Raw genomic sequence first — 18,398 nt, 5'->3', positions numbered from 1 at the left:
TTAAGGTTGGAAGAGATGAGCTTAAAGTGGGGAAACTCAACTGGGAGGCTTTTGCTATTGAATTATGTGCCCCTACGCTAGTGTGTTATTATGTGGGACTCAGAGGAATGCTGTTGAACTAAGTGTCAACACTGTGTTTCAGTTTAGGTGTGTGGCTTTTTTTTTTTTTTTTTTTTTGGATACTTGTAACTCAGCATACACACCTTCTTTCTTAACATTTGATCTTATGGTTACCAGAAAGGTTAGATGAGGTCATTGTTTTTAAAACTAAAGTCTTTTTGAAAAGAGGATTCTGAGGCTCTGAGAGTTCTTAAGAAATTTAAAAAATTACGTGTTTTCCTTTCATTGATCCTGAAATTTTAAGCATCTTCTGGATGATGTGAGTGTTTTTATTGTATCACCGATGAGATCTGAGGCATTCAGTGCCGGTATATACATTTATGTCCATAGTATTTTTTTTTTAAAGATTTTATTTATTTATTTGACAGAGAGAGAGATAGCGAGAGCAGGAACACAAGCAGGGGGAGTGGGAGAGGGAGAAGCAGGCTTCCTGCCGAGCAGGGAGCCCGATGTGGGACTCGATCCCAGGACCCTGGGATCGTGACCTGAGCCGAAGGCAGACGCTTAACAACTGAGCCACCTAGGCGCCCTATGTCCATAGTATTATTTGTGCCAAGGGAAGACACAGTACCTCCTCCAAGAACCTTTTGCTGCAAATTGAAGAAAAGAAGTGGGAGAATAGAACAGTTACTGGCACTTGGTAAAAAATGTAAGAGCTCTGAATGCTGAAGAACTGACGAGCCTCCCAGTGGTGAGCATAATGCTTATGGTATAGATACTTGTATTCCATGGATCCTGTCTTGGGATCAGTAATTAGCTGTGGGAGTAGTGGTAACTGCACAATGAATTTTCCTGTTGCAGATGTCAAAAATAATCATATTATATGCTCTTTTATTGCAGGTTTTAATCTCATCATTGTCCTCAAGAGAATAAACTACAGAACTGTAAAGTGACACCTCATTAAAATTGGCATTTGATAATACTTGAGAATTGGTTAAATAAAATTAAATGAGATAGGATAGGCCTGATGTCTGGCATATAGGAAGTACTCTGAACTGTAGTTGTTACTAGAGATAGCAAACCTCTGTGGACTCGGGTTTCGGTTTGTTGTGGAGTTTTTCAAGAGATTTCTTTCTAGGGAGCTCAGGATTTTTCCTGGCATTATGGCCTGTGGAGAAGAAAGAAAGGGAGTGGCTAGCTTAAGGCTGTTAGGGGTTAGCCAGGAGCCAGCAGTAAGCAGTCAGATCAAGGCCAGAAGACCTCCATTTCAAGGGAAGGGACTGGAACATAATTGGGAAACACGTGTGCAGGGCCTGACCTTCAAGAAAGGAATTAAGAAACAGGTTCTCTTTAGGGGAGATGAGCAAGACACTGGTGTTCAAGAGGCCTGGGCAGAAGTAGGGGCTTGGTGGGACCTGACTTTTCCTTGAGGAATTTGGGGAGAAGTTAGAGGAGAGGAGTCTTCCAGATAGTACCTTCTGGATAATGTCTAGAACTTTCTAATGGACACAGGGCAGCAGGAAGATATAGAAACCCTACTGATTTTGGGACAGAGATTTGCTGGCCTCTCAGTGGTTTGAGGAGATAATTGGCAACAGAGAAGGGCTGGGGTGGGTGGGGATAGGAATCAGGGCAGACAAGTTCTTCATTTTCGAGTGATTCTTTTGTATTTGGGCTGCACATTAGAATCATCTGGGGGTGTTTCTCTCGTGCGCACATTCTCTCTCTAAAATAAATTTTAAAAAGGGGGGTACCTGGGTGGCTCAGTCAAGCGTCTGACTCTTGGTTTCAGCTCAGGTCATGATATCGAGCCCCTCGTTGGGCTCTGCACTCAGTGGGGAGTCTGTTTAAGACTCTTTCTCCGCTCTCCTTCTGCTCCTTCCCTCTCTCTCTCTCTCTTTCAAATAAATAAATAAATCTAAAAAAAAATCATCTTGGGTTGTTTTTAAAATGCCAGTGCCTTCAGACTAAATAAATCCGTATCTACAGATGAAGTTTGCACGATTGTTGGTTTAAATGTTTCTCAGCTGATTCTAACCTGCAACCAGATTTGAGCACAGATCGTAGAACATCAGAATCACCAGGAAGGCTTTGTTAAAATTCTGGCCCCAACCCATAGTTTCTGATTTATTGGGTTGGGAGTGGAGTCTGATGATCTGCATTTCTAACAAGTCCCCAGATGAGGGTGATGCTGCTGGTCCGTTCCCCACATTTTGAGAACTGCTGTCCTAGAACCACAGGGTGTTTCAGGTGTCTTTTGAGGCTCACATGGCAGATGTCATTTGTCTGGATAGATGTTCTTGGTTATCAAGTCATATTTGCTGTGAACATGACTGTGATTTGATTGAACTGAAGGCTTCTTCTGTGTGTTGTTACACCACTTGCTAACCCTCACCATGGGACAGTGTACAAGGTATGGAACCTCTTTCAGCCCCAGTTTTCCTCATCTACAAAATGAAATGGTGCTGCCAATTTCATAGGGACTGTGAACGTGTATTAAGACTCCAGTTTGGAGGAGAACTGACGTGTTAAGAGGAATTTTTATAGATGTCACCAAGTCCATAATAGTTACTAAGGAAGGCATGGGGGAAAGAGAATACAAAGAAGTCAATAGCATGACATTTTTGTAAAATAATATTATTTACTGTATCTTGAAAGCTGGTTGTCTCAGCGAATAAGACAGCATTCTTTGTACTCCTCTAACTAGATTACAAGAAAAGTTCTGGAGCCAGGCAGCCTTGGAATTTGAACTCTGGCTTCACAGCTTAGCAGCTGAGTGATACTGGGTGGAGTGACTCAACCTCTTTCATTCCTTTTTTTGCAAAACAGGGATGATGTCTACTTCAGCAAGGCTGTTGGATTGATCAGAAATAGTTGGAAAATGCAAAGTATGTGCCTGGCACATAGTAAATGCTCAGTACATTGCATCTCTTAATTTTGCTGCATTGGCTTTTTTTTTTTTTTTTTTAAGGGCTTGTGTTCTTTCTGATAATTGTGGGTAGAGACTGTTACTTTTGTAAGCTCTCCCAGCTCTCAGGGATCTCGTTGGAGAAACAAGACAAGTGCATTAAAAGCTTAGAAAGAAGCAAGCTGGTGTTTATTAAGTGGCCTGTGGCTGTCTAGCCATGCTTAAGACTGCCTCAGCTTATTGAGCCGATCTGGGATGAGAGTCTGACATGGAATGCATAGGGGCAAGGGACAGACTGCTTGTATCCTGAGTCTGTCTCAGTGCTGGACAGTTGAGACACACAACAGTAGGAGCAGATTAATACAGTCAAAAAACACTGGACTCATCCTGTGGAAACTTTATTAAGTATCTAATATTGTGTTTTGTTCATTTATTTAACAAGTAAACATTGGGTGCTGACTGTGGGCCAGGCACTTAGAGTTGCAGAGAGAAATAGGGCTTGAAGTTGCCCTCAAGATAGTGCTGACCTGGGGTCCCCAGGGTATTCTGCAAGAAATGATTGCAAGGAACTAGAACCCTAGGATGGTTTGCTCTCTGCAGGTGGGTAGGATGAAAATGTTGCTATAACTTGAAATCACCTGAGGTTATGTTGTAATGGTCATTTGTTTCCATGCAAATAAATTGTGACCTGAACTAAAGAGCTTCTTCCTAAAATGGAAACTATTTCAGGGAGAATTTAATTTTCTCTTTCTTGCCTGTATTTTCTTTATTCAGACCTAACCATATCCACTTCGGGTTTAAATAGGAATGTCCTTTCTACCTGTGTCTCTACCATAAGATTTCCTTCATATTTTCCTGAGGTTTTATGAATTAATCAAAGAAAGAAAAGCTGAAGTAGAAAGTATTTAAAAAACAAAACAAGACTGCTGGGGATAACTGTTTAGAGTATACAATTGTTGCCTTCTTACTGGACCAAAAATACCAGTAGAGGCATTTTGGAGCATAAAAAATGCTCTAGTCACTTGAGGAAAAGAGAGAACATTGAGCTTTTTGAGACCAGTGAGGCACGGTGGAGCTAAGGGAAATTTTGCAGAGCAAGAATATGATCAGTAACACACTGGGAAAGATCTGTCTTCTTCCTCTCTGTCAGGTTTGGCTCCTCCTTGTACCTCTTGCATCTTCTGGGTGAGAGGGAAACTAAATGTTACACACTCAGTCACTTTGACATGGTCATTTGACATGCGCACTTGGCTCTCCTGGAACGTTGTCTGGAGAGCCTTGTTTTGGTAGCTGTTTCTGGCCAGTGTCTACACACGTGTTGTCTCCAGTGTGCTCAGCCAGAAACTCGGATGAAGGAAGGCAGGGACCGAATTGCCCAGTGTCTTCTTGCAAGGGGGGCAGGGAGTGGCTGGGGGAGTTTATCAGAGGACTTTTGATTAAGAGAAGAAGGTTAGCATGAAGGCTGTAAACGCTTTTCTGGCCATGGTTTTTCCTGGTTGAATTTTAGTGTTTTTGTAATGCATGTGCCTCTGCTTTACTTGACTATTTCGGGGCACTTTCCCTCTAGGTTTGGTTCTGCTTACAGTTTAAAAAAAGCAGTTATAGTTGATCCTTGAACAACATGGGTTTGAACTGTGGGGACCCACTTAGTCATGGATTTTTTTAAGGTATTTTTTTTTTCTTTAAAGATTTTATTTATTGAGAGAGAGAGTAAGCAGGGGCAGGGGCAGAGGGAGAGAGAGAGAATCTCCAACAGACTCCACGCTGAGCACAGAGCCTGACGTGGGGCTCGACCCCACGACCCTGAGATCATGATCTGAGCTGAAATCAAGAGTCGGACACTTAACTGACTGAGCCAGGTGCCCCTGTTTTTTTACAGTATTGTAAATATATTTTCCTTATGATTTTCTTAACATCTTCTTTAGCTTGCTTTATTGTAAGAATACAGTATATAATACATGAAGCATGCAAAGTATGTGTGAATTGATTGTTATTGGTAAGGCCTGTGGTCAACAGTAGGCTATTAATAGTTAAGTTTTGGGGGAGTCAAAAGTTGTATGTGGATTTTCAGAGTGGGGGGGGGTCAGCTGTCTAAGGAAAGCCTTGTGGCTTATCTGTTATGTAACTAAAATGCCCCATGACTATCATAATCAAACATGACTATAATACCTTTGAAAGTGGGTTTCTAGAGAAAAGGTGTGAAATCACCCTTTATTTGTCCCCCACCCCTCACTTCTTTATGGTTATTAATCCTTTATTCCTTGGGAAGTTGGCCCATTCTAGATGTCCTCCTTTCAACCAGCCTTCTGAGTTCAGCTGCCTGACAGGATTCTTCACGATGGCAGTTTTTATTTTATTTGACTTCTCACATATGAAGCCTTATATACTTAGTTTTCTCCCCCTCTGTGTTCTCAGTGTGATTACAAAGTCCCTAAGCGAAAGGACACTGCCCTCATTTTCTTTCTTTATCTCTGTTCCCTTCAGCTTTGGTATTTTCTTGTGCCAAATGTACTTGAATTGTCTTCTCCAACTCCTCGAGGAGCAAAAAAATCCGAGTGATGCCTGCTAGAGGTAGAGGGGAAAGTGGATTGGGACCTAGTCAGGTAGAGATCTGGGGAGTCCTAGAGGATAATCTAGGTCAGAGGTTAAGAGGGACAAAATGAAAATCACTTGTGTCATTCTAGAGGGCCTCTCAGAGGAGCCAGAACAAAAACGGAAGGTCCCTAAAGCTAGCACCTCTGCTCGCCCCTACCTTGCAGGCAAGGTGCCCCATCAGTGGTCATCAGTCATACCTCCCTTCAGCTGTTGCTCCCCAGGGGTGCCTGCCTCAAAGTAATTTTTATCTATTTATTTATTTAAGGATTTTATTTCTTTATTCGACAGAGAGACACAGCGAGAGAGGGAACACAAGCAGGGGGAGCGGGAGAGGGAGAAGCGGCCTTCCCGCCGAGCACAGGACCTGAGCCAAAGGCAGACGCTTAACCACTGAGCCACCCAGGCGACCCCGCCTCAAAATAATTTTGATTTCAGCGAGACTGCATCTGAATTTGAGATTTGTTTTCTTAGTTTCTGTGTCAGGATTATCCACCAAATCTCCCCGCCCCCTCCAGGTTTGGTGCTTTAGTCACGGGACCCAGCATATAACGATACTCATGGCTACAGTTTAGTTCAGCAAAAGGATACAAAACAAAAACAGCAGAGGGAAAGGTGCAAGGGGCAAAGTCTGGAGGAGAGTCAGGCGCTTCCAGAGTCTTCTCCCTGTGCAGTCACACAGGACACACGCAGCGCCTCCAGCTACAAGTTGTGATGGAACCTGTGGAGTGTCCACCAGGGACGCTCACCGGAGACCCAGGGCCCTGGGTTTTTATTGGGGCTGGTCACACGGGTACCCTCTGCCTGGCCCACTCCCCAGTTCCTGAGCCCCGGAGGGAAAGCAGGTGTGCAGCAGAGACCACAGCGCGTGAGTGGTTTGGGCACAGCGAGCCATTCCTCTCAGGGGAAGGATGGGAACTCTCTCCCAGTCTGAGTTTCCGGGGCCCAGCCAAGGGCCTTTCTAAAGATGACAGTCTCGGGCCTGCTGTGTCGCCTTCCGCGCACGGTTTCTAAACATGCTCGTGCTGCTTTTACTCGGAATGCGTGAGGGGGCCAGCTCGTCTCATGTGCTGGAGGCGTTGGCCGGCTGGGCCTCGGTCTGTTGCTCCTCGGGGAGACAGCCTGCTCTGGGTGGGTGGGTGTTTTACGTGGGCCGCGCTGCCTGCCTGCAGCCTGCGTTTCTGCCAACAGGGCAAGTTCACCGCCTCTGTCCTTTTGGCAGGATAACTCTCGTTACGGCCGTTACCCAGCCGGCCGGAGCAGACCTTCCTTCCTGTCCTGGTCCCCAGGCAGGCTCTGCCCACAGGCCCACAGGCTCACAGGCTCAGACTTGCAGCCTCGCTAGGAAGATTGCTCAGGGAGAAGCCATGGGTGCTCTCGTACTTAACTTCCATTTCAAACCCGTCTTACCATTTTTGTAAGTGTTCTTTGGAAATCTTGGCTCAGGGATTTGGACCTCTTTGCCTTTGAGTTTTGCTCTTGTGTTACTTTTCCTCTCCGGTTTTCAGTTTGGAATCTGAGTCGCCCACTTTCAACAGCCTTGCATCACGACGGTGGGTTAGAACGGTTTCTTACTGTCCTCTCTGGGCAGGTTCACTTCAGCTAAGCTTTCCCTCTCCTACACGGTTGATCCACAGATGTTTCCAGAGCGGTGGTTCTGCGGGGGCCTTCTCAGACCCCTAGGGGCATCTCAGTCGTGCTGGCATCCTGGATCACTTGTGTTTGTGGTAGGCCGCATGTCCTCTTGCGTGCGGCTTGAACGGAGTACAGTGCCTACCTGTAATGTGACCTGGTGACCTACTTTTAGCCACACTACCTGTTCCACAGTCCTTGTAAAAGCTATTGGCAAATCGTGATGAAAAAGGGATTGGCTTGTCACTGAATGTGGCTAAACTGAGCTGGCTCCAGGTGAACTTTGGGGCAGCGGCACTATGTATACCCTCTGAATTTTAGCCAAGGCGGGATGGGGAACTGCCCTCCTAATTGGCTGGTCACCAGAGACCTGCTTTCATGGGAGCCATGTCACTAAATAGTCCTTGGGATCTTTTTTTTTTTTTTTAATTAATTTATTTGAGAGAGCGAGCGAGAACAAGCATGCGCATGAGTCTGGGGAGGGGCAGAGGGAGAGAGAGAGAGAATCTCAGGCAGACTCCACGTGAAGCCCTACACCGGGCTCGATCTCACGACCCTGAGATCATGACTTGGCCCCAAACCAGGAGTCCAACACCTAACCGACTGAGCCCCCCAGGTGTCCCGGCCCTTGGAATCTTTTTGGCACCATTATGAAAGTCTTACCTGTTGCTGATTTAAGGACTACAGAAGAGTTGAGCTAAGCAGTCAAGCTGCACAGGATGCTCCAATTTTGAGGAAAAAAGATGGTGGGTGGGGAGTAAATGCTCTGTGAATGGGCTGTTGAGCACTTGGAATATAGCTAGTGCAACTGAGGAACTGATTTTTTCATTTTATTCAATTTTAGTTTATTTAAGTAGTCACATGTGGCTGGTGGCTCCCTTGTGGGACAGTTGGGAAGCAGTTCTGGTGTGGCTTTCAGAGCCTTGATTCACATTCCAGCTCCGCTGTCTACCTGTCGTGTGATGGTGCACATACTTCTTAACCCTGTAAGGTGTTTCTGAGAATTCGTCGTCCGTGTGTGCCTGGCAAGAAGTGTGTGTTTAGTCGAGGTTGCCTTATTATGATGTTTACTTGGTATTTGGAAGAGAATGGTGGCAGAGTTCATACGGAATATGAAACTCTACTAGTTTTTTTTTTTTAACTTTTATGTTTCCTTTCTTTCTTTCTTTGCCCTAGGTTGCTGGAACAACTGGCCACACAGTAGTGTTGGTGGACCAGACAGAGGACATACTGGCAAAATCTAAAAGGGGGATTGAAGAAAGCCTTAGGAAAGTGGCCAAGAAGAAGTTTGCAGAAAACCCCAAGGTAATTTTTTGTTTCACATGACCTCAAGACCCATCCTCTGAACATAACACATTTGGTGGTCTTTGCTTGCTTTTTCGGTTTGTTGAGTAAAGTTCATTTTCCCATAACTTTAGACCAATATGAATGACATAATCACTGAACATTCTGTGAGGACTGCGTACAAAACAGGAGAAGTAAACAACCATATTGTTGGGTAGGTTTTGAGGTAGGGGAGAAGGTTTCTGCAGGTAGTGAACTCATTTCTGTCCATGGAGAATTTGGGATCGAAGAACACCTGTTTTGTCATACGGATGGAAGAGAGCGAAACAGGAAGAGAATTTTGGTATTTGCGAGTTAAAAAGAGAATGATATAATAAACATTGCATTTAGATAGAAAATTTTGATTGCTTGGGTAATACCTTAGCGCATTTATAATGTAGTTATGGGAGAGGGAAATACAGAGTGTCGTTCTCACTCCCAGCAGCAGAGGGGGTAGGAGAGCTCGAGGAACTCCTAGAAGGCTGGCAACTCTGGTTTACTGACCCTTTCTCATTGGACCTTCACGTTTAATTAGAAATACTGCAGAAATCACCCAAGTGAATTTTTGCTTACCTTTGCCACCTTCTTAAAGTTGCGTAAAGATTGATCTCCTTGGGGCTTGGATGGAATTTCACTTCATATACGGGCAGAGAAGAGGGCAAGGGGGGCTTTTGTTGTGTTGGTCACCTTGGGTATCTATAGTAGTATGGCTCTTCTGTTTTGAAATTTTGTGTTGTAAAATATATGTAATGTAAAATTTGCCATTTTCATTGTTTTTAAGGGTACAATTTGGTGACTAATTACGTTGATGCTATTGTGCAGTCATCACCACTTTTTTTTTTTTTTAAGATTTTATTTATTTATTTGAGACAGAGAGAGTGAGAGACAGAGAGCATGAGAGGGAGGAGGGTCAGAGGGAGAAGCAGACTCCCCGCCGAGCAGGGAGCCCGATGCGGGACTCGATCCCGGGCCTCCAGGATCATGACCTGAGCCGAAGGCAGTCGCCTAACCAACTGAGCCACCCAGGCGCCCCACCACTTTTTTTTTTTAAGATTTTATTTATTTGTCAGAGAGAGAGAGCACAAGCAGGGGGAGCAGGAGAGGGAGAAGCAGACTCCCCGGAGAGCAGGGAGCCCGATGCAGGCCTGCATCCCAGGACCCCAAGATCATGACCTGAGGCAAAGGCAGACGCTTTAACGACTGAGCCACCCAGGCGTCCCACCATAACCACTCTTTACAAAACATTTTCATCTTCCCAAAGAGAAACTCTATACCCATTAAGCAATAACGCCTCATTCTCTCCTTTTCCCAACCCCTGGTAACCTCGAATCTACTTTCTGTCTCTCTGAATTTGCCTCTTCTAGGGACCTCATATAACTGGAATCAGGATATTTGTCCTTTTGTGACTAATGAATTTCATGTGGTACTGTCTCCAAGGTTCATCCGGGTTGTAGCGTATGTCAGAACCTCATTCTTTTTCCTGATTGAATAATATTCCATTGTGTGTATAGACTACATTTCGTTTAGCCATTTGTCTGTCAGTGACACTTGGGTGGTTCTCACCTCTTGGTCATTGTGAATAATGCTGCACTGAATATTGATATACTGTCTGCCCAGGTCCTTTTTCAGTTCTTTCACGTATGTACTCGAAGTAGAATTGCTAGGTCATATGACAGTCTTGTATTTGGCTTTTTGAGGAACCACCAAACTATTTTCCATAGTGGCTAAACCATTTTACATTCCTACAAGCAGTGTATGAAGGTTCCAGTTTCTCCACATCCTGGCCAACACTTGTTTTCCATTTTTTTTAATCATAGCCATCATAGGAGGTATGAAGTGGTATCTTGCTGTGGTTTTGGTTTGCATTTTCTTAATACGTAGTCACCTTTCAAAAATCAGAGGGGCAGGAGTAGAGTTAATTTTTATCCTCTCCCTGAAGAAATCCAGACACGAAATGTCACAGGCAGATTAAAATCTCTGTCACCTGTCCATATTCTTCATGACAGGTGGACCTGAGATAATAGGGCATGTTGTGAAGAGGGTCCAGGCAGGTGGGATTTTAAGAGCCCTGGGCTGGAGGATGGAGTCGAGGACAGAGTGAGTCTGAACCCAGGTAATCTGCATTTTTCATGTGTTTACTCTGCAAACTTCTGTCCCTTTGGGCACAGGCTCTGGGCCCCACTCAGAGGGTTTAAAACAAACACACAAGGTGCTTGTGCTCAAGATGCACAGCTCCTGATGAGTGAGTCCTCAGGAGCCTCTTCTCTTGGCGTTGCTCATCTCCGCCTGGCGTGTGTGTAGAGGAGGGACGCGCCTGGCCCGCACTGACCAGCACGGCGGCCGCTGGTCACAGATGTGGGACAGACCCCGGAATTGAAAGACTTAATAGGAGAAAAGAATATAAAACATCTCAGTGCTTTTTGTATTGATTACATGTTGAGATGATAATACCTTAGATGGATTGGGTTAAACAAAATTAACTTTACCTGTTCACTTTTTATACTGCAGCCAATAGAAAATTGAAAATCACCTATGCCCTCAGAGTATATTTCTGTGGAACAGCTCTGAGAGTTGTTTTATTCCGCAGTGCTTTTCGATGCCTTTGCTGACAGTGACCATTTTGATGCCCCGGGGACAGAGTCCATCTTGAGATAAAAATGGCAGTTGATAGAGGTGCTGTCTTTGGCCCTAACTGAGGCCTGTTTGTGGATTCCTGGAGTCACAGATGAGACAAAGGTGGGACTGCGAGCCCTTCGCAGCAGAGGCTATGTCTGGCGAGTTTTTGCAAGCCCTGGAGCTAGCCTGTGATGGGCGGTGATTAGCAGAACAACTGCTAAGTCGGCCGCAATCGCCCTCTCTTGCCCTTACTCAGCTCTTCTCTGCCCCGGTTAGCGATGAACAGTCAGCACCGCCTCTCGGACTAACGAGTGGTGCTGAGCTGAGCTTGTCCTCGTTTCCAGAAGGTCCTATTTCAGGACCTGTCTCCTGCCACAGCATGTGGCAGTGTGTTCACAGTGAGAACAGAGGGTGAGCCGGCCAGACAGGTGCTGCAAGAGGACCGCGTGGTAGCTGAGCGGAGCTGACGAACAGCGTGAAGGGTTACGGCCCAGACGCCACAGTGATCGCTGACCAGCAGTTGGCATGTTCCCAAGCTGATTCTCGCCCTGGTGTCTGGAAGGTCCTGAGAGGCAGACGTGTAGGGAGTTTTAGTGCTTAGAATTCCCCGGCGCATTCGAGTTGCAAGTTCGCCTCTCCTCGCCCCCCTCTCTCCTTCTGCCTTAGCATCAGACCACACACCGTTTTCCGGTGGGTCCAGTGAACGCTCTCTTCCCCTTCCTTCCACTGTTAGGCGGGTGATGAATTTGTGGAGAAGACCCTGAGCAGCATATCAACCAGCACGGATGCAGCGTCTGTAGTCCACAGCACAGACCTGGTGGTGGAGGCCATCGTGGAGAATCTGAAGGTGAAGAGTGAGCTCTTCAAGAGGCTGGACAAGTTTGCCTCTGAGTACGTGACCCTTGGGCGTTCTTGTTGGGTCTGAGGGCTCCCTCCCCGGGCTCGGGCTCTTCTCCCAGGAGGGAGTCTTTTGACACCAAGCCCACTTCTCTTTCTGCTACCCCAAAGCTGTTTCCAGAAGACTGACACTGTTTCCTCTGTCCTCTATCCTCCTACTTCCAGTCTGCTTCCCGAGGCTTGGGCTGCCTTCATCTGATCATTGTCCCCAAAGGAGGGTGGGATTTCCCACAGTAAAGTGGGGGTTCCTTTCAGGGACAGTCCTGTGTCTCTTGGAGTGTCTGGGCCACAGGCCCTCCCGGGCCAGAGGATGAAGAGGCTTGGGCACATCCTCAGATGTCTGCTGAGGAACCTCAGAGTTGTTTGTGTGTCCCCTTTTTTTGAATGGAACCTACAGAATGGTGCAGTTGAAGGGAGTGCCTGTCTACACAAAGTTCCCTGGGCTTTCCTGTTTTGAGCTTTATCTGGATTAAGTCACAACACTTGGGAGCATTTCAGGAGCACTGGGGAGTCCTTACCAGGCTTCCTGGCACAGGGTGGGAGGGGAGAGTCAGCCCCACGCAGGTCAGGCATATGGGTGCCTGGGGCTCGGGACCGGTGGTGCCAACAAGTGTCAGCAAGCTTTTGCACACGGGCTGCTCCCTTTCTCAGAATCCGGAGCCTTCATTTGTGTTTGACTTTCGGCTTTTGGCAATTGTGACACCTGGCGGATTTATTTCTGCTCTCCTTGGGGCTTCTGTAGCCACACTTCACCCTTCCTGGTTAGAATTGAAAGTCAGAATAAGATTATAAGACAGAAGTAATTCTCAGCCAGTGCGCAGTGGCTGAAGAGGGACACTCACCTACCAGCCTGCTGGAATGTCAGCCCTCATAGCCGTATGGCCTGGTGTCTGAGAAGCCCTGCCCCTCTGTCACCTCTGTGTCACTCTGCTGATGAGTGTGCTCCTGGTCTTTATGTCGCTTAGGGCCTGCAGAAACAGAAGACTCTATGGTACAGGTATTGGCTCCCAGGTGAGCAGGGAGCCCTCTAAAATAATAACGCCCCCGCTACCCCGGGTAGTTTGGCCTTTATTGAAATGTTGGTCATTCCTCAGTGACAGTGACAGGTCTGACTGCCCTCTCATGTCTGCGTGAGTAATGGAAGGACTGTTAGGGGAAGGTCAGGTGGCCCCACCTCCTCCGTCTCTGTCCATGGACAGTCAGGAAGCCTGTCTGATCCTCAGTTTTTATCATCTGTAATTTGACTGAGGGGTTAGGAGTAAGTCATTTCCAAGACCTTCCCAGTTCTAACTCTCTGAAGACTAGTTTCCCTAGTAATCTGCAAAATAGAGGGAGCGGTACCAATTGCATAGAGTTGTTTAGGATGTTAGTTTAACTTGGCTCAGTTTCCCGAGGGCCGCCTGTGTGTCAGGCGCTGGGCTAGGCTCTTTCACTTAGGTCCAGTCACACAGATGAGACACGTGAAAGGGCACACCAGAGGAGGCACACCGTGGATGTGAGCTTGCTTCTGGCTGTCAGCCGCCCTTCGCTGCACTCTTGTTTTCACTTTAGATCACCACCATTATTGAACCCCTACTAAGTTTTGTGGCTTGTTTTTTTAAGTAGCGAGATATCCTTGACTGTTAGAGTGAGTGAGATATCCTTGACTGTTAAGTTCTGCAGCGACCCCTGTAACAGGGGAGGGGAATGTGTTCTAGTGGTGAAGTTCCCAGCGGCGCCCCTGATGTCCCCTGGAAAAGAACACAACTTCCCTGGCTGCAGTTATAAGCAGTGCAGATGAAGAGGGGGACCATGGCCCACAGAGTGCCCCAGCTGAGTCCCGTCCACCACAGTCCCCACCACCCCCTCTTGTCTTCTCCGCACTGAGGCTTGCGGGTGTGGCCAAGGATCATCATGTTTGTGCCGTCGATTTTCTGTTAGTACATCTAAGAGGATGGTAGTGTTTTGGGTCCCTGAGTGTCAGAGAGGGAAAAACCAAAGACCGTCCGAGAGTCCGGCGTCCCAAGGAGAACGTGAGGGTGTACTTCTCTGTGGAAGACAGGGCAGCCCTGTAAGCTGAGTATGTTGGCACATTGTGTTTGTGTAGAAAGACGGCAGTGTGAGAGCTGTCAGGAGCAGAGCCAGCCCAGCCGATTGGGAGAGGGGGAGGTAGAGGTCTGTGAACAAGAAGCATCTCTCCCCTGCTGGTAAAATGTTCGCTGGGAGCACCTTGGACTGGAGGCACCCGGGACTGGGCTCTGATGTAACTTCACCCTTTAACGAAATGTGCTCTCCAGTGTGCCTCCACATCTCTCCTGTCTGCAGGCAAGTCGCCCTTCCATTGTCCTATAAAACGGTGCCACATTGTGCATGTAGCAGCCCCTGCCAGCACAGCGCTGGGGCGCCATGGCCCGGCTGCTGGGCTTCATGGCGTGCAGCCCGACGGCGCTTGTGTCAGCCACGCTCATGTGTCTTCTCCCGACCCTCCTCCCCCGCTCACCCCTGATTTCAGGCAGATTGTAGCATTGCCTTTGGGGGAGGCTAGAACTCCCACATCTGGTCGGTAAGGGATCACTCCACTTCCTGCACTGACCGGGCCATGATGGTTCTCCTTAGCATTAGGCTGTTTTATGTATGTGTACCCACAAGGTGGCGCCATAGGACAGCCCAAGTCTCGCTTGTCTTTGTTTAAAGATTTGCCGGGAATGCCTTTGGCACCCCACTTTGTGGTGGTCTTTAAAAATTGAATTTGGATAAAGTTAATATGGATTTTTAAAAATGAATATTTTACACACACACAAAGATGGTACTGCTTTTTTTAGGAGTTTTTTTTTTTTTAAGATTTTATTTATTTATTTGACAGAGACACAGCGAGAGGGGGAACACAAGCAGGGGGAGTGGCAGAGGGAGTGGGAGAAGCAGACTCGCCACTAAGCAGGGAGCCCGATGCGGGGCTCGATCCCAGGACTCTGGGATCATGACCTGAGCCCAAGGCAGACGCTTAACGACTGAGCCACCCAGGCGCCCCTCTTTTTTTTTTTTGTTTAGAGAGTGAGTGGGGCTGGGGGAAAGGGACAGAGGGAGAGAGAGAATCTGAACTCCATGCGGGGCTCAGTCTCACAACCCTGAGGTCATGACCTGAGCTGAAATCAAGAGTCAGACGCTCAACCAGCTGAGCCACTCAGGCGCCCCTGCCTTTTTTTTTTTTTTTTTTAAGTCAGCAGTTTTCTCATTTACTTTTTTTTTTTTAAGATTTTATTTATTTATTTGAGACAGAGAGAATGATAGAGAGAGAGTACATGAGAGGGGGGAGGGTCCGAGGGAGAAGCAGACTCCCCGCCGAGCAGGGAGCCCGATGCGGGACTCGATCCCGGGACTCCAGGATCATGACCTGAGCCGAAGGCAGTCGCTCAACCGACTGAGCCACCCAGACGCCCCACGCCCCTGCTTAAGATTTTATAAGCAGAATACCTTGAACTACATTTATCATAGATGTACATGTATCCTTCCTTCCCCAGATGTACCTATGCAGCCTTAAAGCTGTTTTTGGACTGTGTTGGTTTTCTTCTGTTTTCATTTTAATTCCCATTCAGTGGAAGATTAAAGCTTTTCACTTGAGGGGAAAAGATCTTAGATCTTTACAGTTTTTTGTTGACTTTGAGGGTCTGTGGCGTATCTTTTTCATCATTAGGCTGTGCTCACTTAGGGTTTCATTTTGTGATGGAGGCTGCTACTTAACCTCAGTTTTCTCCCACATACCATGAAAATTAACAAATACAAGTAGAGAAGTGTGGCTCCTGAAAATAAATGAAAGATTGGTAAAGATTAAATACATCTTTGAAACAGGTAAGTTTAAATTATCTAATTTAAAGATTCAAACTTGAAATGAAACTGGTCACTTGATTTCGGCTTCTTTGTGAAGATCTCTTCCCTGACTTCCTCCAGGGGTCAGGACAACAGATCTGGGTAGTAGGCAGTGGCCTTGTGCATTGCATCGAGGGTAATCCTGTTTGTTTCCGAGGGGGACTCATCCTGATACTCCACCATCTCTCTCTCCAGACACACGATCTTTGCCAGCAACACTTCCTCTCTGCAGATCACAAACATAGCCAACGCCACCATGAGACAGGACCGATTCGCCGGGCTCCACTTCTTCAACCCGGTGCCCTTGATGAAGCTGGTGGAGGTCAGTGGGCGTGTGCTCATGTGTGTCTGCTTGCCCGGCCAGCTCTGCCAGTCCTGCTCTCTGACTCATGCCCCTTCTGCCATCGGGGGGGGGCGGGGGCGCCAGGCGGATTTTAACGGGAGGGTGGAAGGCTTCTCGGGCCACACTGTCCTTCCAGAGCCAGGAGAAGAAAGAGCCCCTGATATCTAGGGAGGCCTCTGTGCTTTGTTTCTTCGCAGCCCAGTGGTCTGACCAGTGATGACCAGGAGGGCTGCTAACTCTGTGGAATGTCATTCACTTAGTTGTGCCATATGGGGCGGGTGGTGTAGGGAGAGCGTCTGACTGGGAAGACAGCACTGCAGACGCCTGGCTCGCTGAGACCACAGACGCCAGAGCCACACGTGTCGATACGGCCTCGGTGAGGTCAGTGTGCCCCAGGCTGCAAGTGGGATTTTATCAGCCTGCTCTTACACAGGAGCCACCGTACCCCCTTGTCCACCGTCGCATCACCCATGTATTTTGATCCCAGCTATTAAAGCAGCTCCCTGTAGCCTGAACCTCCTGAGTGCAGACCTCTGAGATGGAGGGGAGCGGGGCCCCCAGTGATCTTGTTTGGGTCGCTTCTGCTTGCTTGCCTGCTTGGAGACTTGGGTACAGGCAGACGAGTCACAATAGACAGTTTGCACCTGGAATGTGGCAGCTCGCCTTTTACAGGGGGCTAATGACAGGGTCTGAGGAACAGCCGCTGTTAAAGTGGCATTTGTTCTGGGGTTGAGTTATTGCTGTGCGAAGTGTGGGGGACGGGGGGCCAGGCAGACCTCCGGGGGTTGGCCCGGGCTCCCTGGGAGAGTCTCGGGCTTTGCTTTCTCCACTGGTGCCTTCTGTCAGCCCTTTCTGTCCTTCCTCTCTCATGCCCTTACCCCCTTACCGCCCCCCGCATAAGCATTCGCCTCTAGTTTAATGGTGACTGTATTTCCTTAGTTTTCTCTCAAAGACAGCTCTGACCTGCGATAGGAATTTATCTGGTCTGCTAACACTGCTCCTCAGCTTCTTGCAATGTACTCTCACTTCCTAAGAATGTTTTGAGGAAGTTGAGGAATAAAGGGGAGGGGTGGGGGGGGAATGAAAGAAACTGCATTTATCCTTACGCAGAGAAGAGCAAAGAAGCTGGATGGATTTTCAACATTTCAGCGCTTAGGGACTCATCACTTTCCTTAGTTACTGTGTCAGGTACGTGTGTTTGGAGATAAAGACACGTTGTATACATTCACTTCAAACTCTAATGCTGTTTTCTACTGCTTTTATGTAATAGTGTTGGTCTATGTCTTTGAGAAGGTGGTGTGTTGGTAACAGTTAATGCTTAGCAAATGTTACCATTTTCTAGAAAATGTTTTTAAAAGTGCTCTTTATTCAGGTTTTATTCTTGGGTGTTCACATATGTGTCGCTGGTGAGCACGAAAGTGAACCGTATCTTAAGTTGAGCAGTTCTCCTTTACTCGGGACGGGCCGCCCACATACGTGTGTTATGTACTTACCTCAGACTGTATGGGAGCTATAAACAGAATGTCTGTAGCACATTGCTGTTTGTTGAATGGATGAATAAATAGGCATTCTCCTGTTAAAAAATCTTCACTATTGGTTCCTTTAAATCAACAAATTATATTTGAAACTCTATAATTAGCAACCTTTGTCCTCGTCCAATCTATGGGGTTCTGCTGGAGACCTTTTCACACTTCCTTTTGAATAACTCTTGGATTGCTGTTTGATTTTTGGGGTTTGCAGAGCAGTTTCTGGTCCATCGCATCCCATTCCTCATCTGCATCTTCCTGGTGCTTCTGTCTGTGCTACTCATTCACTTCCCTTAGTGTCATAACATACCACCACCCCCCAAACTGCAATCACATTAAAAGACGGATGATGATCATTCTCTTCGTTTATATAGCACCTTTCATCCTGCACAGGCACTAGCTCATTAAGCCACACAGCCCTCTTGCAAGATGGAGGACGTGGCAAGTATCATTATCCGCATTTCACAGTAGAGGGGTGAGGCACGGGGGTTGACTGAGTTGTCTCACCTCATATAAAGGGTCTGATGTAGAAGCCAAGCCTGTTTGCTTTGACCCTCATTGAAGTTCTTAACTGGCTTTTAAATTATATATATATTTAAGTTTAAATTCATCTGGGTCTCTCTCCATTTGCCAAAATCTAGTTCCTGACAGGTGAGCT

At 47.1% G+C, this 18,398-nt stretch overlaps 1 protein-coding gene across 1 annotated transcript in view; it reads left to right on the top strand.

The window, feature by feature from the left end:
* HADH (hydroxyacyl-CoA dehydrogenase) overlaps window positions 1-18,398 on the top strand; it is a 45,109-nt gene that overhangs the window by 14,222 nt on the left and 12,489 nt on the right. Inside the window, exons 2-4 of the mRNA XM_021684509.1 lie at window positions 8,369-8,497; window positions 11,865-12,022; window positions 16,067-16,193. Coding sequence (XP_021540184.1) covers window positions 8,369-8,497; window positions 11,865-12,022; window positions 16,067-16,193 — 414 coding nt within the window. The remainder of the gene's footprint in view (window positions 1-8,368; window positions 8,498-11,864; window positions 12,023-16,066; window positions 16,194-18,398) is intronic.

The sequence above is a fragment of the Neomonachus schauinslandi genome, chromosome 2, assembly GCF_002201575.2.
Source record: "Neomonachus schauinslandi chromosome 2, ASM220157v2, whole genome shotgun sequence".
NCBI classification, from domain to species: Eukaryota; Metazoa; Chordata; class Mammalia; order Carnivora; family Phocidae; genus Neomonachus; species Neomonachus schauinslandi.
This window is presented reverse-complemented; position numbering and strand designations above follow the sequence as displayed.